General features: G+C 44.2%; 1 protein-coding gene across 1 annotated transcript in view; it reads right to left on the reverse strand.

Annotated features, from left to right (window-relative positions):
- KCNH1 (potassium voltage-gated channel subfamily H member 1) overlaps window positions 1-24510 on the reverse strand; it is a 353446-nt gene that overhangs the window by 200144 nt on the left and 128792 nt on the right. Inside the window, exon 7 of the mRNA XM_058539782.1 lies at window positions 16772-17201. Coding sequence (XP_058395765.1) covers window positions 16772-17201 — 430 coding nt within the window. The remainder of the gene's footprint in view (window positions 1-16771; window positions 17202-24510) is intronic.

A 24510-nucleotide genomic window follows, 5' to 3' on the forward strand; every position in this document is an offset into this window, starting at 1 on the left:
TTGCTACCTGGAAATACCTATGATGTGCCTTGCACACAGTAGGCATTCAATAAAAGTTTAGAAAAAATGGAATGCCAGAACTAAGAGATTAAGCCCCTATTCACCTCCCCATTGGAATAACACACCTCAAGTCAACCCTCAAGGTTTTCCCCACTGAAGTCCTCTCTGGAAAGTTCTGGCTCAAAGTTACAGAGCACATCTCAAATTTATGAGTCTGCCTCTCAGGACGGGAGAGGTGAGGGTTATTTTTCCTGTCTCCAGGTGGTGAAACACAGAGGCACAGAAAAGCAAAACTGCTCCTTGGGGGGGGACACAGAATTGGGCCCACTCCAAATGCTTGTTCTCTCCTCATCCCCACCCCTAAGAGGGAGCAGAGCGGTGCCAAGACACCCAACCTCTGAGGACAGTGAGCAGTGGTCAGAGTGGAAAGGGCTATGGCCCCTTAGCAGTTCCCTTGTTCTGTGATCTCTTTGTGTACCTGACCAAGAAACATGCATTCATAAGCCCAACCCATGGCCTCTGAGGAACCATGGAATGTCAGCAAGCAACAGCAAAGCAATGCCAAGTACTTTTTTCACAAATATGTATAATTAAGGTCATTAAGTTATGAAAGTGAGAACATTCGACTGGAGGATATCTAAATAATGAGATAACTGCTTTGCAAGAAGCCTGATGAAAGGGGAAAGCAGCAGCTGAGTGAGCCCTGCAAGGTGGTGACCTCACGGAACGTCCACACTGTGCAGAGGGAGAGCATCCCTCTCCGGCTTCTGTCCCTGCTGATCCCAAGAGACTCTCCCCAGGCATCCCCTCTCCCCATTCCCACCACTCAGGGCCTCCATCTCTAGTGAACTCACAGCTGGGGAGTGGGGCGTTGATAAACTCAGTGGAAGATGTAGAGGAATTCTCTTTGGGACACTTTTATTTAATTTATCCCAAAGGCCAGTGGTATGAATAAGTGAATAATGTCTGCCATTTCATAACAAGAGGGGAGGGCTCTGGAGCCAGGCTGCATTGGGGCGGGCCCCCTTCTCATGGGCCCACACTTCATGGGCCTCTGTGCCAAATTAGAAACAGGGACCAGGGTCAGACGACTTCCAGACAGTCCTCCCTAGGCAACACCCACATCTCTATCTGGGATGGGGGTAGCAAAGAGGAAGAAGAGGAGTAACAATAATAGAAATTAATAAGTCCACACTTAGTTACATGGTCCTTACTATGTGCCAGGCCCCATGTCAGGGATTTCACAGACATTAGTCTAAGCCTCACAAGTACCCTGCTGGGTAGACGTCATCATCTCCATTATACAGATGAGGCAACTAAAGCTCAGAATGTAGCCCTTGGCTTTGGGAACTTCCCAGAGCCACAGAGAGTGAGTAGTTAAGGGAAGGCAAGGAGGACAGGAGAACATCTCTACTGCCTATTTTCATCAGAGAGTCTACCCCACCATGACTTCCTGCACAGCTCCCCACACCTTCAGCCCCTTAGAGAGGTGGAAGCAGGGGCAAAGAATCAGCCCAGAGGGGAGAAAGAGCCCTGCCCTGACAGCTGACTGCACCCAGGGATCTGGGCATAGGGTAGGTCTTCAATACACACTGAGTTAGTGAGCATCTGCAGTTGGAATCTGTGAATCCCAGCTCCTCCACTTCCTAGCTGATTGGAGGCAAATGACTTATCACTTTTCTGTGCCTCTGTTTTCTTATCTGTAAAGTGGGAATGATGATACTGGCCTCATCTCATAGGGTTGTGAGGATTAAAGGAGTCAATATGGGTTAAGAGTATCTGGCCCATAGTAAGTGTTCAATAAATCTTAACTCTTAATATCATCATCAACATTGTCAATATTCTGATTGATCCAAACATAGAAAAGCCAGACATCCTGGTTCTGCTGAGCCTCTACACACAGAGCACCATTAGATTGACTACTCCCGTAGACTGACCATGACTCAAGTGGCCAGTGTAGATACCTCCCCAAAGCAGAGCACTGCATCCTCCACAGTCAGTTACTCAGCCTCCTGACATGTGGCCCTGAGTCCAGTGAACTGAGACTACTGTTAATAATAAACTATTCACATTGAGAGCTAAGAGCAAGAGATGCTCTGTGTGAGCATCACGTCCTTCATCTCAGTGAAAAAAGAACAAGGTGGAACTGGCCCAGCCTATCCTTGTTCTCAGTGGGGTTCTCAAAGGCGCAGCTGTGAGGTGCTGAGGAAACACCTCAGAAGACTTCGATGTAAACTCTGGTTCTTCCACTCAGTGGCTGTGTCATGTCAGGAAAATCGTTCAGCCACTCCTAACCTTACTTCCTCAACTGTGTTACTATAAGGATTAAGTGGCATAATGTGTACAATATATGCCATTTGCTGCAAAGCAGTATACCAATGTAGGGAACTAGAATTAATATTTTCATTCTCCCTAAATCAAATCCACTTGCTCCAGTGTAAGCTCTTCCCTCAAATCAGACCTCACCTGCACGTGCAGGCTCTCTCTGTTTCTCTCTCTCTCAGCTGGTTTCAGGGTCTCGGAGGAGCAGCTGGTTGAAGGGGCAATGTGGGTAGCAAATGACAGTCAGGTCTGAACTCCCGGAAATAGAAGTCCTGGGTGCTATTTTCAGCTGGGCTGGATGTGAAAGGTCAGCATGTGACCTCATGCGAGTCCTCTCCCTGTCCCAAGCCTCATGCTCAGCTTCTAAGCCTGAGGATTAGAAACGGCCACGTCTCCAGGGCCGAGCTGACTGTGAAAAGCAGCTCTGTGCTTTAATATGGGGCAAGCCTTAGCCATTTTGGGCTGCAGAGCATCATGGCGGACACAATGCCAGGGGACAGGATGACAGGATGCTGCCTGGTCACACATCACTGTTCAACACCACACGTCTCCTCCCAGACTCGAGTAACACTCAAGAGCACCCACTGGAGAGCAATGCTCATTGTCATTCCACCCAACAACGATCCTGGCTCCAGCTTTCAGCAGTATCCCAGAAAAATTAAGAGATTTTCATAATCATTTTCCATGCCTCCTTTCACTACGTGGAAATAAGAGACATCCAGTGGGTGAAATTCACAAAACAGTGTTTCCAAGTATCCTATCCATAATAAAGTTGTGGATTTATGAACTGCATGTCTTGCTATTAATTCAGTGCTTTCCCTCATATTCACTCTGATTCTCTCACTGATAGACTTACAAATCTCCCTTGCAAGCTTCTGAAGTAGTGGAGAGGAGGAGTAGTTCTAGAGTGTACATTGCTCTTACATGATGGAACGTGAAAGAATGATTAAATGAGCCAGAACACTCTCAAACTGATGACAGATTGATCAAATTCATAGATGACTTGAGGCCAGGGAGGTAACAATCAAGAGGGTAGCTAAAGATCACCTTCCTTAAATATGGCAAAAGCATAAGAAACAAAAAAAAACCAGAAAAACTGGACGTCATCAAAATTAAATACTTTGTGCAAAGGACATCATCAAGAAAGTGAAAAGGCAACCCACAGAATGGAAGAAAATATTTGCAAATCAAATATCTGACAGTCAAATAATTAAAAATAAATCCAAAATTGTAACTTGGTCAAAGCTGCATCCAAGCACGTGGGGGCATAAAGGCTGGAATTTATTTACATGCGAGGCCCTAGAAGCAGCTCAGATGAGAGTGGTGCAGGGAACTAATGGCTGCTTCCCAGGGCTAATACCTCCAAGTAGCCAGGAACAAAGACTCTCCTTAAGTGCCAAGAAGTTGTATCCAGTGGGGATGGGCTCACCCTACCGGTAGTCATGGAGTTGGGTCCCAAAAGCCAACTGCAAAAGCAAAGAATGGCAGAAATGTGGTTTCTCCAAGTATAGATGCTTGTCAAGTACAAGCTTTGTCTAGAAACACTGGGACAGGGTGAGATTCTGTGAGAGAAGAAGGAAAGGGAGAGTACAGCACTACATGGTATCTTCTAGCTTAAACTCAAAAGAATCCAAGTCAGGGTCTAAGAAAAGAGACTGGAAAATTTTTTTTTTAAAAAGAAAGTCAAATGAAAGTGTTCTACTACTGGCAGTATGATGTGATCCTGTTCTGTCCTGGTGCCAGAATTTAGCACAGGTGGGAGGAGGGCATTTCTCCCATACTGGAGCAAAGTACAGAGCTTTTGCACGTCATTGTGGGTGACATGGAGGGAGTATGCTGGTAGGGAAAAAGATCCATAGCCCAGCAGGGTGCAGGTCACAACTGGGGAACCATGTGGTACATGACAGGAGTGGCCATGGAAGGAAAGCAGATGCTACCAGGTGGAAGAAGAGGGCAGCTAAGATCACTCCCGGGTCAACATGAGGCATTACTAATACCCTTTAAACCATAAGCTAGGTTCTAATGATCTTGCTGGAAGCAATAGAAAAAGGAATCATTGTTTTCTTCCAATTACTGTGACTTTGTTCCACGACTATATTCCCAGATTGGTGTGGCCAAAGAAAATGGGAGACATATTTGGCTAAATGTCAAATAATGGACCTGGATCCAAAAAGACAACTGGAAAAGCAGAAGATGGTAGAAACATGGTTCACAATAGAACCTATGAAATAACTCAGGACTTCTAGATGGGTGCCAGCTGAATTTTAATCAATAGTATGATGTGGTAGTCAAAAATAAAACCTTGAGTTAAGAGAAGTCTAGAGAGATATACAGATGTGGTGAGGAGAGCTGGAAAGTGCTCAAATCTTGGAGAATTGGGGTTTTTGGAGACTTAAGTCCTTTTCTTGTGCTGCCACTAACTAGCTGAGTCACCTGTTCTCTCTGGGCCTCACCTTTTCATCTGCACAATGATGCTGTTAGGACAGATGGTCTCTAAGACTCCTTCTAGTTCTCATGTTCTTTCATTCTATAAATGCAATTTCAAAATGCGGGAAGCAATGGTCCTGCTCAGTTCTGCTCTGGCCAAACCACAAGCAGACAACTGAGTGTAGTCTGGGGCCCCTCACAAGAGAGGAATGAACAAAGGGGAGAGCAAAGAGATCATCATCATCCAGGATGGAGAAAGTTCTCAGAACCTCATGACAGAAACTGGTTTTATCCATTTTGGAGAGATGAAGTCAACATAATGGGCAGACATAATGGTTTTCAAATATTTGAAGCATTGTTTGGATAAAAGAAAAGCTAAATTTGTCCCATGAAGTCCCAGGAGTAAAGAGCCAAGAACAAGGGGTAAAATCCACAGGGAGGTAATTTTACCTTTATCTAAGAGGGAAATTCTCACCCTAGAGCTTATCTGGAAGATGAATGGACCCATTCCTGGGGGCATTCAAACCTCAGACAAGTGATTCAAGGGTCTAACCAGTAGGTGACCTTGATGACATCTGAGGTCCTTCTCAATTCCAAAAATCTGTGAGTGCCCATGAGATAACTAGAGATCTGGTTCATTGTCACAGAAAAAGAATGGCAGATTATCCTGTCTTCACACCATTTCTAAATGGTTGGCACACAGTAGGGGTTTAATAAATATTTGTGAAAGGGAAGGAGAGAGAAGCAAAGATGACAAGTCAAGTCACACATTCCACCATGTGTCTAGAAAGCCCTCTGCTCAGAAATCCTGCCTCCCTCCCACTTGCTAAGGTGCTGGATTCCAGCCAAGGCCTCGAGCGCAGGCCTATGAGTGCAGCTCAGTGTAATTAAACACCTGAGTTTCCCAGGAGGGATCCAATCAAAAAGATAACCGGGAGAGAACCTGTGGCTTCTGCCTCTTCCCTGCCTTCCCACTTACTTCTTGGTAAGGCTGGGCCTGGTGTGTAGTCCCACAGCTGGAGGGCGCCCCTCGCTGTGTTGTCTCTGCAGAGCTGTAGTCAGTCTGCTGTTCTCTGTTAAGCTGCACATTTGTGCCTTGCTTTGCAGAGAATCTTTAGAGTTTACTGTTGTTTCTCCAGTGGGTACACTCTGCTTCCATCATACCCACCCCAGGGAGCTCTACGAAGGGGGCCTGGCCCACAGTTCTGTGGTTATGATCAGGAAGAGAGACCCCCTCCCCTGCTCTAGCTCTACCACCCCATTCCAGCCCAGCCCAGCTCCCTCTTCCCATCCCCAAGGAGGAACAAAGGGTTAGCCCTACAAGCAGGGCAGCTGCAGCTCTGCAGAACTCACCGGTGATTTTTCACAAATTTGATTTTCTTTCTAAGCCTCCTCCTCTTTCATTTTGCTCTTCCTACCAAGACCTCTCTCCTTGCCAAGCTTTCTTCTGGTGACAGTGGGTTTTTATCACCATGTAGCTATGATTCAGAGCCAGACCTCTAGCTGATGAGTGCTAAAATTATTCTCTCTCACACACGCAGAGAGGACCACAATGGGGAAAAGTGAAAATGGAAACATTTTTCAAGTCTGCAAAGTCACTATCAGGTGAGGATTTATGGAGTCGACCCTGACAGCTCCTCCTTTTGCAGCATCCTCCCCAGAAGATTTTCATCTTAATATTTAGTTCCACAAACAAACTCTTATCAAGCTCTTCTGTATGCAAAGCATCATGCTGTCTCTATTCCGTTACCACCTTCGCACATGATACCTCCTCCTGCCTCTCAACTGCCAGCCAATGCCTACCAGAGTCCCTTGCTGAACGGTTGAACAAACAACACAGACCAAGGATGCTGGAAGGATGGCATCATCATCAACTAACAGGCCATCTGTGACTCTGGGCTGGGCACCAGGCAGAAACAAAGGACCTGAAAGGGAAGAAGCTTTACTTTCATTTACACCATTGAATTGCATCATCCCCATTTTACAGATGAAGAAACAGGCTCAGGAATTGAGTAGCCTGTTCCCTTGACTACGAAGTAGTGGAGCCAGAATTCATAACCATGCGTTTCTCTTTTGAGCCCATGAACTGTCTACATTATAATGATTTTAGAAATTAAAATTATGTTCCTGACCTACAGTCAGTTGCTCATGCAGCCTGACTGGTTTTGTCGACAGTCGAGATGGCTTGCAGAAACCATCCTCATTATCTAGTTAGTCTTCTCTTTGGGCAGCATTGATTCAAAAGGGGGCTGTCCAGGGGAAGGAACAGTCTTTGACGGAAACAAGCTGACCAATATCGTGGCGGTGGCATCTTTAGTCTAACGAATTGAGTGATGTAATCCAGAATCACTGGTGGTGTCCTTCAAGTGGAAAATAAAGTCTGCATCCCAGCGATTTTTCTAAATGGCAGACTAAATGGTTAAGATCTGAGAGTATTCAGGAGCCGGCCCCGTGGCTTAGCAGTTAAGTGCGCACGCTCCACTACTGGTTGCCCGGGTTCGGATCCCGGGCACGCACCAATGCACTGCTTGTCCAGCCATGCTGAGGCGGCGTCCCACATACAGCAACTAGAAGGATGTGCAACTATGACATACAACTATCTACTGGGGCCTTGGGGAGACAAAGGGAAAAAAAGGAGGAGGAGTGGCAGTAGATGTTAGCTCAGGGCCAGTATTCCTCAGCAAAAAAAGAGGAAGACTGGCATGGATGTTAGCTCAGGGCTGATCTTCCTCACAAAAAAAAAAAAAAAAAAAAGATCTGAGTGTTCAAAGAATTCAGCAAATTAGCCTTACCGCAACTTTCTGCAATCCCTTTCTCTTGGCATGTGAGGTATTGTCGGAGGTGGTCACCGAGCACTAGCCTACTGCAGGAAGGATTCTGGGATGCTGACAAACCAGGAGGCACAGAGTGGGCACTCAGCCCCTCTCAGATCAGCACATCTTTCTTTCTCTTTCCCCTGTCCTGTGTGGCAGGAAGAGGTGGTGGCTGCTCTCTCTGTAGCCTTTTGCTCCAGAGCCATTCTCACGGGGTGGCAGTGCAGACCAGTGGAGAGACCATGAGCTTGGTGGTCAGAGATCTGGGTCTGAATTCTGACTCCACCAGTCACAAGAAGGTTGACCCAGAGGAAAATAATTGACCTCTCTGAGCTTCAGTTCATCACCTGAAATACTGGGATACTAACACTTGGGACATAGAAGTGTTAGGAGAGTTAATGAAGAATGTGTATCAAGTGTTCTACACACAGTATATGCTCACTAACTTACCATTATTAATACTATTCTTACCTGTCCTTTTCTAGAAGTCATGCAAAGTCTACCCATCATTCACTGGTCAAGTAAAATACATCCTTGTTACTGCCACTCTCACCTCTACTTCACAGAAATGATCGCTGTCTTCCCAGAAGTCTGCAAGCACGAATGGGCTCTACTGCTTATTCCGTGAACACTTACTGCTTTCCAGCTTCACATGGTTTTTCCTGTTTGTAGTTGTATTTCCCAAACTAAACTGTAAGCAAATTGAGGAAGGGATGATGTCTTATTTTTTTCTCCCTTCCTCCATCCACTCAGTATTTATTGAGCCCACCATGGACCAGGTATTGGCCCACACAGCCCCTGACTAAGGCACCTTGAAGTCCAGTTGGGGAGATATCTGCAAACAGATGCAGTGAGATAAATTGTGAGAAGGCCCTCGGTGCCTAGCCCAGGGCTCTTCCCAAATAAACAGGGTGTGTACTCCCTGACCCCTGACCCTCCTTGATCGCTGACTGGGTGAGGGGCCCTGCACATGTTCCCATAACAACCTGTATAACAACCTGTCCTTTCCTTAGTGGAGATTCATCTCATTTCACAGCAATTTCTCATTGACTTATCTGGCTCCCCCAGCAGACCATAAGTAATGTGAGGGCAGAGCTTGTGTCTCATTTACTGCTCCATCCTCGTAGTCACACAGTGCCTGGCACATGGCAGGCACTCAAAAAATGTTTATTACATGAACAAAGAGGTATTCAGGTAAACTGCTGATTGATTGAGGTTCCGGGGAATTGGCAGGTAAATCTAACATTTGTTTTCTCAGGGACCATACTTATTCATATATTTTTAGAAAATATTTCCCTGGTGGGCTTTCCTCCTCTCGCCAATTTTAAAGAAGGAAAGGAAAATTATTTTCTCCTCTGGGTGACTTCTCCCTAGCTGTCTGCAGTTGTCAGCCTAGCGGTGGAGAGCCACAAGAAAGGCTTGATATAAAGCAGCTGAAGAGGTGTGAAACTTGATTAATCAAGTTCCTTTGCTGAAAATAGAATGGAGGCCTTAACCACTCTTCATCCACTTTCACCTCTCCTCATCAAGCTTTGAGGACATCCCACGAAGCCACCAGCTGCCACAATCAACTGGCATAACTTGTGATCTGTGGCTACCAGTACCAACTGCTGTCATGGTGATCTGGAAGAGGAGGGAAAACACTGAGCTGAGAGTGATGACGGGAGCTTGAGCCCAGCTCTGCTTCTAACTAGCTGTGTGACCTTCAGCAAGTTACTCCTCAATTTCCTCATCCACAAAATGGGAAGGATACTACCAGTCCCATGGAATATTGAGAGTTTCAAAGGAGACAACAATCATAGAAACAAAATAGAAGCAAAAGATTTGATCATAGCAACATCTCCACACGCTAATTTCCATTTGGATGGAAATTATATGTTTAAAAAGATAGAAACAAATTTTTGCAAATGACTGTGGGTATCTATAAGGTCAGAGACAATACCCCTCATCCAGTTGACTTCCCACTGGCAGGGCTTCCTAACATCTAAGACTGTTGTAAATTCTTCTTCCCAGTGCAGTAATCCAGCTATGAACAAGGATAATGTCTTCCCACAACACACATAATCAGATATTTTGTCACTATAACTATAATTGAAAATAATAGAGAAGGCTTGCAGGGAAAGCACCCTCTCTCTGCAATCCTTCCACTGCCCTCTTCTCTAACCAACTCTTTTCCCTGCCCCTCAACACCACACACACCACAGAGAACATTTTCCCCTTCTGTATCTCAAAATAATCAGCAAGGGAAGCAACAAAACCAAGTGAAACTTTGATGTCAGATAAAACTAGGTTCAAGACTCAGTCTGGCCACCTCTCACACTGTGCCCTTGGAAAAATTACCTCGTGTCTCTGAACTTCATGGTTCTTATCGGCAAAATAGTGATAATAAAGCCTATTTATGGGGTTGTTGGGTGAGGGAAACTTCCCAACATGACACCTGGCATGTCTTGGTACTCAGTGCATGAGTGTTTCTAATCTCTTCTCTCCTTCTCCAGAGGGAGCACTCTCTTTCCTCTCGGTACTGTTTCCTGCCCAGTGAAGATCCTGCCAGTCAGGCCTGGACAGTGATGCCTGGGAGGCCTCCCAACCACACAAAATGACTTTCTCCTTCTTTAACAGCTTGCCCTAACTTGCTCTGCAGCCAGGCCAATTTCTTTTTAAAACAGAAGCTTTGTATCTAGGGAATCTCACATCCAGATACCCATATATTTAATGACCTGTACATTAAATACTGCAATGCACCTGACATTTCATGCAAATTCAAATTCTTCTAAGGTACAGCACACCCAAAGGACTAAGAAGTGGTTGAGAAACATCATTGTTTGATGAGTCCTAGAAATGCGTTATAAGAGAGGGGACAGAGGAGCAGGGAGAGAACTACCATTGTTTGAACACCCCATGTGGGAGGCACCGTGCTAGGTGCATCACATCACTTTATCTTTTCATCCCCAAAACTTTGGTGAGGGAGGGCCTGGTATCTCCATTTTCAGTTGAGGAAACTGCTAAAGGTCAAAGCATTCATCAAGAGTAGCGGTGGGCCTGGAAGCCAGAACTGGCCGGTTCCAAGGCTCATGCTCTTTCTCCTGTTCCAACAGCATGTGCCCAGACACAAAAGAGAAGAAGGGCAGGGAGACCCACAGGCCCTGCCCTCCGCAGCCTCCTGCGGAAACTCCGGAGTTTCACAGGAGTTAGGCAAAATACACATGAGGCAAGAAAGAGAAAACTATGAGGTCATAAGAATATTTAAAGAGCAATGTAAAGTCCAAATGCAAGTGAATAAACCCAAAGCAAGGTCCGTCAGCCTTTGACGTACAAAGAAAACTAAGGGCTGAGAACCAGGAGGGAGTGACCAGACATAGTTCCTGGAGGAGGGGAGAGAGGGATGTAGGAGACAGAAAGTAGCCTGAGCTTGTGTCAAAGACAGGGATACCCATCCGAAATGCACAGTGGCAGGCAGAACTTAAAAAAAAAAATCAGGTTCTAGAGAAAAATAAGCTGATTTACTGGCTAGCAAAAAATAAACTCTAACACTAAATGAGAAATGAATAGTTATTTCTCCCATAGCATTCTGGACACTGCCCCATTTCCCAAAATAAACATAAACCAAAAATGAAATTAAACAGCATTCCCATGCTCCTGAGAAGGGAGCAGTAATTATTATTTTCCTTTTTCTAAGAACAGGAAGGAAAAGATTAACTGGGAAGAGCAAGAAACAATCGCTGTTATTAACAACAATAAAATCACAACATCTGAATGTAAAATTTTTAGCGTTTTCAAAGAGCTATCATACACGATTATCTCATTTAGTTCTCACTTCCACTAAGTGAGATTGTCAGGAAAGCCTCTTACCCCTAGGCCAAGAAATTAAAGGGTACAACCCAAAGCACAGAGCAGATCTAGGACTTGAGCCAAAGTCTCTCAACTTGCAATTCAAGGATGAAGCTCCAACAGGGTCTGTCAGTCACAGAGGGCTAATGTTTGCTGATATCAGTTGAGGGGATTTGAGGGGAGGGAGGAAAGCTGAGGTGGAAAGACCCTGCTGGTCAGCCCCCACTAGCTGCTCTCCTTGTCTATATTATTGCATTTCTACCTGGGCACATGACCACCCCAAATAAAAACTATATTTCCCAGCTTCCTTTGCAGCTAGGTGTGGCCAGGTTACCAAGTTCCAGCCATTGAGATATAAACAAAGTTAATATGGACAACTTCCTAGTATTATTCTCAAAAGCGAAAGAGTTTAACTAGCCTTTCCCTTCCCCTTCTTTCTAGTTTCTGGAAAAAGAACATATGGCTGAAGCTGGAACAGCCATATGGAATCCCGATACGGAAGTCATGTGTTTAAGAGAGCACAGAAGCCTGGGTCTCTGATGAGTGCACAGCACCCAGACCAACCCTAAACTTTTAGAAAACATATGCCTTGCTGATGCTACTACTACTCTGTGTCTCTGTCCAGCAGCAGAACCCATATCCTAACTAATAAAGAAGCTTTGCCAGTGGCACTGAAGACCACTTCCAAAACTCTAGAGCCTTCTCAACTGTTCAGATTTAACAAGTCCATAAATATTTATTAAGAGTCTACTATGTGTTTGAAGTCTGCTAAGAGTATCTTTATAGTCTCCTGGGAAATGTGCCCCACATCATTTTTTAAAAACCATTATATTGGTATAGAATGCAAAAAGGAATATTCAGCAAAGGTGAAATGGAAAGTAACAAGAAACGTTTAAATAAGATCATGACGGAGGCAGGGAAAAGTCCATCTTGGTTTGTAAATAACAATTTAAGCTGAAAGGAGGCCACGAGGCATACTGCAAGTGGGTGAGGCAGCGGGGTCAAATGTCCAGGGGTGCAGGTTACTAGTGTCCCTTCCCCCCAGGAGAGAAAGTGATAGAAGGAAACCACTAGGAGTGAACTCAGTTACTCCGGGGGCTCTCAGTCCCGAAGGGAGGTTGACTGAAGCATTGACCACGATGGGATCTGGTCCAGCAGAGGAACTAGAAGGAAGGGCTGTTATGGATTAAACAGATGCTCACAAGGGTCCGTTCAGCGCTGACATTCTGCTCTGGTTTTAAGGAGCTGAGGTGGGAGGGGACCGGGAAGAAAGAAATAAATTCAAAGAGAGAGGTGTTGTACAGTGCTGAGGTAGGAGACCAAACGTTCAGCTTGGGGGTGGAGAGTGGCTAGTGTAGGAGTACAGTGTCTAGACCCCTGCCATTATGGGAGAGAAAGGAAATGAACATGGCTTCATCATAAGGACAGGATGACAGCAATGACATTATGAAGAGAGAATCAGAAAAGTGCAAAGCCCATATTAGGAAAATGGGAACTGTCTCTTCACCATCAAATTCCCCAGAGAGAACTCCCTAAGACAGGGTCGTGTCCCTAACCTGAGACTGAGACTTCCCAGACAAAGGAACTAGTCCCCCCAACAATCCCTCCTTCTTGGAGGGATCCCTCAGAGGCCCGGGCAAGGCTCACCCCACAGTGGCCTCCATCTCCAGGCCTTAGTCACTGGCTGGTGGGCCACAGTGCCTGTCTCTGTCCTTCCCACAGTCCAGCCACCATCAGACTGCTGGCTCCCTGAGAGTGCCACCCACAGAGGTCGTCTCCCAGTCCTCAGCACCTAGCAGGATCTGTCGGGGAGGCCATCAGTATGTGCCTGTTGAATGGGGGACGTCCGCTCCCAGGTGTCACACAGAGGGCTGGGGTGGCCTTGTGCTTCTCAGCATCACCAACACACAGGGGATGTGCAAAAAAGTGAGGCCACTCACCACATCTCAGGGTGAGTCCTTGCAGGAAACCACCAAAGACCCCCACAAGGAGGCAGGGAGAGCAGCACAGGGGCTGACTTGCCCCTGGCCCAGGCCAAGACCCCAGCATGGAAGTTAGACATAAAACCAGGCAGTTGGAGACATAGATCACCTACACCTACAGCTAACCACAAAAACTCATTTTAGCCAACAGTTTTCAGCTCTTTCTATTGCAATTTTTTATCAGAACTGAGAAAGGTGGGCAAGCTTGAAAATATTTCGTTTTCCTGCTTCCTGTAATCCTCTGGGGAATTAGCCAATTTATAATGAGATATTCAGTGCCAGCGAGCCGACAGGAGAAGCAACAGAAGGCTTCTGGATAATCTATATTATGGCTAATACACTGCAACAGAATAGCCAAGAAACACTATTACTGACACATGTAAAATTCAACGCAAAGAGGAAAAAACTCACAATGTAACCAGTACTTCAAAAGTCCACTAGCTTTATGTCTCTCTCTACCACCTAAGGATGCTGGGCCTGACTGCCAGGGTGACCGGGGAGGGAGAAACGCTGACCCCTTGACATAAACTAAGGCTGTGGTCAATGCTCCCCGTCGCCAGAGATCCCAATCCTGGGGTCAGTTCAATTCCATGAGCCATGCAGTAAGGATGTAAGTGTGCCCATGTGCACACACAGGCACAGCGAGATGAAAAAGAGCTCCATAAATCTAATAAGACATCAGCGTTGTCCTGAACAAAGGTTGTTTGGAATGAAAGTTTACAAGGATAATTACCAACACATTACACAGAGAGCAATAACTTTGTTGTTAGCACAAGAATTTGTCAGACGTGTCACATGGAAAGTGGAGCAGCTGTAACCGTAAGTGACAGTTGCTGAAAAATGGCTGGTTTCCAAAGCACCTGGTCCCCCGAGTCTGTACCGTAACCTTGTTCTTAAATTAAAACAACAACAACAAACAACCATACAAAAACTTTCCACTGCAGAAACTGCCAGCTTGTTAAAGCTAACAGAGAGAATTTTCAAGGAGTCGGCGTGTCCCTGTGCAGAGGCTGGTGGAGTCTGTGTTTGCAGCCCACACCACAGCAGGTGGCCTCTGTGGGAAGAGCCAGGCTTTTAACTCAGGGAGGCCTGGATCTCAATCCTGTCTCTCCTGCTTACCAGCCCCTCATTCCTGGGAAAGTGAGTTAACTTCTCTGAGCGTCCATTTCCTTATAAGACAGAGATGATAATCTCTAAGGTATAGAGGTGTTGTGAGCAGTAGAAATCGTGTGTAGAGCTCTTAGCATAGCACCTGGCAAATAACAAGTGTTCAGGAAACAGGGTTAGCGTTAAGCAGACTTGTCTACCTAAACACACCTGGCTGCATAATGAAGAGGGGACGACCTGTATATTACACTTTTTTAAAAAGGAGATGGAAACATCACAAGCTCTGAGAAGGTGGGGAGAGAAAAGAGGTGATAAAATTGTTGAGGTTTTCCTGGGAAACTATACCCAAGAAATTATGCCCTCCGTAGAAGAATGGTTTTACAAAAACAAACTGCTTATCCTTATTATACACTACCAGAACTATTTTCTTTTTTCTTTTCTTCCAGGTAAAAAGTTGCAAGGAAGTCTCCTTGTATTTGAAATTCTTTGGGGAGGCCATTTTCTAACTGACCACACTCAGCAAATTTTCTGTAATGGTTGTAATGAGGTATTTCAATTGACAAAGTCTCTCATCTCCCCCTCTAAGAGACAGATGCGTCTGGTTATTTACCAGGTGCCCCAAGTCTCACAAAAATGCTGCAAGCACTGCCTAGAAAACTGGTACTGTGAAGGTTGAAATAGTTCTAGAAGAGCAAAGATCTTAAATCCTTTTACACAACAAGAGAAAGCAGCTCAAGTTCTAATTAAGCTAAAGCAATTAGCCACCCACAGACACTTAACGCTGCTTCCCATGGTCAGGCAATCATCTCTATTAAAACCCATTTTGAAGTAAGGAGCAAACCCAAAAGCTCCATCACCACACACTTGCCACTAATCAATTGCCCCCTTATACAAATACTCTCGGAAGCAAGCTCTGTGCCTGCAGAGGGCTTTTATGAAAGGACTGCATCAGACATGATGAGGTGGTCACAAAAAAGGAGGAGGCAAACAGCAAATGTGACAAAATCCACTCGCTGAATAAGCAAGACACTGGGCCTTTGGTGGGTTGGACAAAGCAAGACAAATTGAAGCCTTGCGTTTCCCTGGTCTTAGAATTCTCTGGTTGGTGTAACAACTAATGAGTCAACTCCAACCTGAAGGCGTACATCAAACAAAACGGTTTCTGCCTACTGGAACCAGAGCCCAGCTTCATCATGTGTGACCAGACCACTGTCCCACCAGATGCTTTACCAGACCAGAGGACTGTCCTCTCCCATGTCACAACTCGTCATTGAAGCACCAACAGGGTGCACTTGGCAGGTTCACATGAGTCCAGTCCACTCAAGTTCATGTGCTTTCCCCACCTCAGTAAGGTCTACTCCACCCTAAGACTCCCTTTAGTGAAGGGAGTTCATTGTTGTTTCTAGACCAGGCTGTTTCCAGACTTGGCAACACAACAGCTACACGACGGTCAACGGGTAAGTGATGGAGATTTAAGTACCTTCCTCAAGAACGAGGGCTGTTTTTGTTTTTCAGCCCAGTCAAGTTAATCCAATAACCCATTACTTCTCAACGGAATAAGAACCTTTTATTTTCTGTGGTTTTTTTGGGGGGGATTTGGAAAATTTCTCAACCATCAAGCAAACATCAAAAATGTAGATCTAGATCAGCGCTGTCCAATAGAAATAAGATTTAAATTTTTCCTAGGAGCCACATTAAAAAAGCAAAAAGAAACAGGAAATTAATAGTAATAGAATATTTTATTTAACCCACTATATCAAAAATATTATCATTTCAACATACGGTATAATCAACATAAAAGATAATTAATGAGCTATTTCACATTCTTTTTCTGATACCATATTGGACTGCGCAGATCTAGAGCTAAGTTCAAATCGACATGGAAAGATTTCCACAATTCACTGTTCTCTGGACAAGCAGTTTACCAAATTGTATGTGTAGCATGATCTCATTTTAACTTTATAAGTATCTGTACCTATGTGTTCACATACAGATAGAAAATAATCTGTAAAGGAGAGACCAAAAGGTAATAGTCATTATTTCTGAGAGGCAGAATTATGGTTGGTCTTTATTTTCTACTTCGTGTTTTTTTGTATTGTCTAAATTTCTTTGTAGTAAAGATGTACTGGTTTAATTATCAGGAAAACTATAAAAACAGTCTTTTAAAAAAAACTCTCCCTTATTTTAAATTATTACACCCTGCTGGCACTGTAGCCATTGCCCTATTTCCAGCTAACAGAAGGGATGGCCAAACAGTATGCCCCACCCAACCCTAGCAACTGTCATACTTACAGCCAATCATCATGATGGCCACTGCAAAGATCTTCTCGATGTCTGTGGACGGGGCAATGTTTCCAAAGCCCACGCTGGTGAGGCTGGTCATGGTGAAATACAACGAGGAGATGTAGACAGAATTCTTGCTGGGACCACCTTCCCATTTTCCTGAGCCGGACCCATTAAACTGGTAAGGGGTACCAATGTCCATCGCCAGCTGGTAAAGCCAGCTGTTGTTGCGGATGGTCTTGGTGTCCTCGTCGAAGATCTCGTAGTCCCCGATGCTGTACCAAATGCAGGCCATCCAGTGAGCAGCCAGCCCAAACACGCACACCAGCAGGACCAGCACGGCAGCTCCATATTCAATGTAGTGGTCCAGCTTACGGGCCACTCGTCCCAGACGAAGCAGCCGGACGACTTTCAGCGAGCTGAACAGGCTGCTGATGCCCTGGGAGAAGAGGAGCACAGCATCAGGGCCAAGAACCAAAGTACTACTCCTCCCCTCCTCCCCACCCGGGCTGTTTCCTTCAGCATAGTGCATTTCCACAAGATGCAATATTATGCGACCCTTAAAAATTGTTTTAAAATAAGTCATGATATGAAGAAATGCTCATATATGTTTGTATACTTATGCACAATATAATTAGAATTTTATTCCAAGGTGTATGGAAGAGAAACTTCCATTAGCTTTTTCCTACTTCCATTAAAAAGCAAAACAAAGAAGACAAATAAAATTAGAATTTTATTCTAATTATATTGTGCATAAGTATACAAATATATATGAGCATTTTTCCACATCATGACTTATTTTAAAATAATTTTTAAGGGTTTTATAATATTTCATATTAAGTAATATGAAATATTTTCTGAGCTGTGTAATATTTATTTCATATTATATAATATTTCATTCTAACTATGTGCATAAGTATGCAAATATTTATGTGTTGAAAATGGTCTAGAACACACATGGAAAGACACGTAAAACAGTAACAGTGGTTATTGCTGCATTGTCAACTTATGGAATTACAGGCAATTTTCTGTTATACTTGTGTATATTTTTGTTATACTTGTATATATTTACTTAATTTCTATAATTAAAACTATTAATTTTATAATTAGAAAAAATATATTCAAAAAAATAAACATAGTTTTAAAAAAAGATAAAAATGAAAAGAATAAAGAACTGAGATTCTGTTTTCTCAGTAAAGTTACAAATTCTTGGAAGGCTACATTACTTCTGTCAGGCCAGGGATTACACAATCAAACACCATGTACTTAAACACAATCAATCCAGGAATCTCAGAGCTAGAAGGAACCTTCTGATTTCACCTGGTCAAGCCTCCTCTCCTCCAGCTGGTGTCTGCCAATCTCATCAGGACAGTTCGATTCTCCAAATAGCAGTTCTCTAGGGAACAGCACTGTGGTAGTGGAAGGAACACCACAGCAGAAATCTGGAAAACAGGGTCTAAGACCCACGTAAGCCACTGACTTGCTATGTGAATTTGGACAATTCATTTACTTCTCAGTTCCCTTGTCTAGACAATGAGAGACGCAGACTAGATGATCCCTAATCTTCTCCAAATGCCAATGTACTCTCATCAACAAAGGGAAATGAAACATACTACAGAATCTATACAACTCAAAACCTCAAAACTCCTATTCCAAAGTGATGCCAAGGTGTAGGGAAGGCATATTTCCATTAGCTTTTCCTACTTCCATTAAAAAGCAAATAAACAAGCAAACAAAATAGAGATATTTCTTTGACTCAAGACGTTGGTCTCCCTTACACAGCAAAAACCCAACAGTAGGATGATGCCCTTCACCAAGTAGAGTAAATGACTCTTCACTATTCCAAACACTGGACAGTTTCCAGATCACTGCTATTCTCTCTTGTCCCCTGTACCGTTAGTGACAACCCCAAGGGCCAGGTTATGTCACAGACAGAAAAAAAATGTGTAAATGCTTTCTGATAAGCCTGTGTCAGAGACTCACCAAGGAAGACTTCCTCTTCCTGGGCACACAGCTAAACCACATTTCTCTGCCTCCTTCCATTTGGGTGAGTCTCTGGCACTAGTTCTCATCAATGGAATGTGAGGTGAAATGAGTGTCATGTCCAGGCCAAGGCAGTTAAAAGTAAGTGTACTTTTTCTACATGCTTTCTCTTCCCCCTGACATGCCTTCCAGATGAGGCCAAGGGGTGAAGATAATGGATGTACAGAATGGAAGGAGCTTGGGGCTCTGAAAGACTATGTGAAACACCCTCTCCCCACACAATCAACTTGAAGTGTATTGTGATATGAATGAAAAAAAAAAACTCTCTGAAATAAGCCAATGACATTTGGGGGGATATTTGTTACAGTAGCTATTAGCCATCCCTGACAAATACAAAGCCCTTGTGTCATGTGAACACACAAATCATATGTAGCATAGCCTTGTCAGTAAAGACCACAGATCAGGTTGCCACACAAATTATTTGTGTTGAGATGAGGGTAGGGGAGGTGGGACTTATTGCCTTTTTAAAAAACAAAACAAATAAACAACAGAAATAATCATTTCTTGTCCAACATACACCAGCAAATGGATAATAATGGATTTTTCTAGGCCAAGAGACTACACCCCCAGGGTCAGTCAACCCAAACTGCTAACTTGACCAAGGTGACCTTTGGCGTGCCCAGTACACCTCCCCTGGGTCCCCTTTTTCCTCTATGCACTTTTCTCAAAGACTTGCCATGCAGATAAGGCTGAGAAAATCCCTCATATTAAAGTGCAAAAGACTGGTGAGGCTAAATGGACATCCTCTCTCCATAGGGCATCTGCATTTAACAGAGGGAAACCAACTTCCAATAGTGGAATTAAAAGCACCCACAGCCTGGATGAAGGAGATATTTTGGGAAGCAAAGAGCCTTTTTGATGACTCAGAAATCAAACACATGTAAGCAGCCACCTACTCTCCACCTCCTCATAAGGAGGTTCCTGAAATCCTCTCTCAAAGCAGCTCAACTCTGAAGCAGAACGCAGAACTTATTACCCAGGGCAAAACTGCCTTGTCATTTTTCCTCACTCATATTCAATTCAAAGCAGGATTTATGGAGAACCTACCATGTTCTCTTTGTGCTAATACTCCAGGGAAGAGATTAAAATGATGCTGTCTTTGTATTCTTATTCACTATTGCATCTTCAGTGCTGGCATGTGGAAGATGCTTGATAGGAAGAAAGGAGGGAAGAAGCAAAGCTTAACAACTAGATGCAAGATATGATTAGTGAAACGATATTTCCACTAACAGTCAGAACCTGAGAGCTGAGAGGAAGCATAGAAGTCATCTAGTCCAGCTCCTCTGAGTCCATTAATGTCTTTCCAGAGCTTCCTTTAGGAATGGTCACCCAGCCTCACCTTGAACTCTCCCCTTAACCACTACTTCTCGAAGGTCCCATTCTGTGGCAGTCATTCACGGAGAAGAACGATTGGGCTCCCATCGCCTTTCTTATCTCCCTTCTGCTTCATCTGCACTTCACCCCTCCTCCCGTCTCCATCCCTTCCCAATGGCCACCACAGCACATGCAACCACTACCTAAAGGCCACGCTGTCCTCTAGCCATACACTCCAGACGTCTCGAACAACCCACACAGCGGATGCACACAGCCCACAATGCCCACAATGCCCAGCTTCCCTGTTTCTGCCAGCTGGTATACCTGTTATCCTTCAGAAGTGACATTACAACACTAGCCATCCTTCAGGCCTGCCACTACCTCCACCCTAAAGCCTTCCGTGACTACCCTGTAGTCACAACCAATCACCCCTCCATGTGTCCACGGTATTCTGTATCCATTACCACTTGAAGACATTGCTTTGCATTATAGTCTCCTATAGCCATTTCCCCAACTACATCAGGAACTATATCTTCCTAAAGACAGAAGCCATTTATTATTCATTTTAGAAGCCTCCTGTATTGGGTTGAATAGTGTCCCTCCCAAACACTCATGTCTTTCCCACAACCTCAGAATGTGACTTTACTTGCAAATAGAGTCGCTGTGGGTATAGTTAGTTAAGATGAAGTCTGAAGTCATGCTGGAGTATGGTGGGCCCTTAATCCAATATGATTGGTGTCCTTACAATAACAGGAGAAGAGAGACACAGGAGAGAACACCATGTGACTACCAATGCAGAGACTGGAGTGATGTGTCTTCAAGCCAAGGAACACCAAGGATTACTGGCAGTACCAGAAGCGAAAAGAAAGGCACAGAACAGATTCTCTCCTAGAGCCTTCAGGGAGAGCACGGCCCTGCTGACACCTTGATTTCAGATTTCTAGCCTCCAGAACTGTGAGAGAATAAATTTTCGTTGTTTATTAAGCCACCAAGCTTGTGGTAACTTCTCAAGCAGCCCTAGAAACTAATATACCTACAAGGGATCTAAAGGCAGCACCTTCTCAGAAAGGGTCTCAAACATTTTCTAAACTGAATTGAAGAGTTTTGATTATTAGAGAATTCTTTCTCATTTTAAGGAGCCTCTGAAACAATATAAAATAAGCACTTCCTCATTGTGCTATTTATCTGTGTGTACACGGATACCCCATTACACAGTTTTGCATAAGTTCTCTCTTAGTGCACTGACAGGTGGAATTCTAGCTGTTTAAAAGCATTTCAAGCTATTAATTTGGGGGGTTTTTTCTTGTTTGCCTGAAGTGCAGTAGAGGAGATAAATAAAACAGAATACTCCAAACATTTTTTCTTTAATTTTAGTACGCTAAAAACATGACAGCACCATATGGTAGAGAATCACATTTCCCCAGGGACTTCTTGTATCAGAAAACCCATCTCATATTCCAAATAGTTCCAGCGAGTTCTTTAACACAACCTTGAAATTATGAAGAACCAAGAGTTTTAAGTCAACATTGATGAAGGGACGGTGAGAACCTGTGCTGCTGAGTCTCATCACTGACGGCCAAGAAATATGACTGGAAGGATATGACTTCTGAAATCTCAGGAACCTCAGTGGTAGTGATAGTGATGTGATTCAAATTGAAATGGACATTTGGCAATGATCAGATTCATTTGTGTGTGAACTATCAAGTTTTACCTACTTACTTAGATTAAATAAATCATTCCATTAACTTAGACTATTAACTTGCCTTCTCAACAAGCCAAATACACCCATATTTTGCTCATTTTTTTTTCTGTCATATGCATGGAAATAACATTGTCACAGACTGATGACAATGTGTTACTGAAAAGAACTACTCAGTCTTTCAGGTTCTTGAATAGCTCCCCCAGGCTTCCAGGTCTGTGTGGTGATATGATGGCATCCACAGCAAATTCTGCAGGTAAACTTTGATTGCTTTCAACCTCACGTTACTCATGATTATTCTTCTCCTGTATCCTCCTCCAGCTAAAGGCCTCCTTCATATGCTTCCCTCTGAGTCTTCTGGAACCCATCTTCACGCACAGAGAAATTCCCAGCCTCAACATCTTCATGGATTGTTCCCACCACCTTCTTGCTTTAGTTGAAACTGGTTCTCCCAGAGCACCATGCTCTTCCCCACGCTCTCCCTTACATCCTGGAGGTAGGAGGAGGGAGTTTTCAATCCCCACATTTTCATCTTACAAACAAGAGCTGTTTGGCATCACAAAAAAAAAAAACTCCCCTCCTTTAACATTCATGCCACCCAGCAACACCACCTCCTCATTACTGCCATCTGATTATCGATAGTTAATATCTATTGTATGTTTACAAATATGTCAGAACTTGGGTTTATCTTTCACTAATTACCCCATTTATCACTTCTTGGCCCCTCCCTTTCGTACCTTAAATCTTTGCACCTGGCTTTCCAGCCCATCTCCTGCTATCAGCATGGGAAACTTTAATGTCCACGGGGAAAAATTATTCAACCCTCCAGCCTCTCTATCCCCAGTGACCTTCACCTCTTCTCCACATCCTGGGCCTGGTCATCACTGGAAACGGCTCCATCTTTGGAATCTTACACACCAGCATTCGACAGGATGAGCACACACTTCCACTCCTGCTCTCTCCTTTATCTCCATCCAAACTACTCTTTGGTTTCTCTTTAATCCCTCTATCCCCATCTTTTTTTCCAACCATCAACTCTCTCCAGATTTCACTTGCTTTCCCATCATACTAGACCCTGCTACATCACTTCAAGTACGCTCTCCCCACCACGCTAACAGCCTCGCTCCTTGCCCTCCCGCCATACTTGTCCTGCCAAACCCAGCACTGCATGGTTCTAACAGCAGGGACTGGGCTATCTCAGGCTTCTCAGCCTTGAACGACTTTTTCCTCTTCCTTGAACAACCCTCTCTCCCCTTCCCTTCGATAGACATTCCAAACCTTCACTACTCTTTTCAAGATCCCACCTGGCCTGTGCCCTTCTCACTCTCAGTCAACATCATCTCCCCATTCACACAGAAAGTAGAGGCCATTAGTATCAACTCTCACTCTACATTCCACCTCCACGAATACAAGCAGGTGCATTTGTGCTATCTTTCTGTACTGTACCAAAACCCATTCCTCTACTTGTTCAGGGATATAATTCCATCAACTATCCACCCTCCTCTTTATTGCCTCCCTTGGTCTTGAAATCTCCCTTTCACAGACGAATTTCTCTTAGATATAATCATACTACTGTTTCAAGTCCTGTGCACCTCTCCAGATACATTAACTCTCCTTCTCTTCCTAATATTCCTTCCTGAAACCACAATCAACACACAATGGTTCAGTTTCCTCATTTCTCAACTCACTGCAATCAGATATCCATTCCCACCACTTCCCAGAACCTACTGTCTCGAAGGTCACCAATTACCTTCTAACTGTTACACCTTCAGCACTTGACACCTGTAGTGGACATTTGACATTCTTCATGGCCACACAATGTCTAAACTGTCTTCCTGTGTTTGGGGAATCACCACCTTACAAAGTAGAGCTTATCTCCCACCCCAGAAGCAGAAGATATCATAAATCTTCTTGCTTTAGCCTGCTTTGCAGCTAAAGTGTGAGCAAATGACCTAGAATCTGCCCATTGGAGACACCCACCCCAGTCACTGAATGCTATCTAATGGAAGACCTGTGCAGGACCCCTTGTGCAAGAGCATGGCCCAGTTCCCAGAGGCAGCAGTCAGTGGTTCTGGAATTCATACCCAGGGTCCACTGATGGTGGTGTCAGCACTGCACTTTGCAAATCCATGTCCAGGAGCAGCAGCAGTGGTATATTCATGGGACCAGCTCTGCCATATGATTTTGAGCATTGTTCCTGGCTGCATAGCCTCCAAATGTTTTTCTGATCTTCCCAAAAACTCTGTGAGTAACTAACATCCTTTTAATAACTTTTTACTCCTTACATTAGCCAGACTGGAATCCTGACACTACAACAATGTAGAATGGACTCTCCTCCCCTGGTTCCCATAACACCGCTCCTTCTAATTATTCCCTAAGGCATTGTTTTGGCCTTTTTCTCTTCTCAATATACCTCTTTCCCTGGGCAGCTGCATTCATTAATGTGGCTTTAACAACCATCTATACACTAATAACCTGTAAATCCATCTTTCCAAACCAGACATTTCTCCTGACCTTAAGACCCCTATGGGCATGTCATTGGGATATCCTACAGGTTTCTCAGTTTGACGTGACTCACCCTCAGCCCACCTCCTATTCCCCAACTTGGAGAATGTGCCCCAGGTCTCCAGTCTCCCAAGTGAAAAACTAGATGTCATCATCTTAGTTGGCTATGCAAACTTTTCTTAACTGA

Source organism: Diceros bicornis, chromosome 4 (assembly GCF_020826845.1).
Source record: "Diceros bicornis minor isolate mBicDic1 chromosome 4, mDicBic1.mat.cur, whole genome shotgun sequence".
NCBI lineage: Eukaryota > Metazoa > Chordata > Mammalia > Perissodactyla > Rhinocerotidae > Diceros > Diceros bicornis.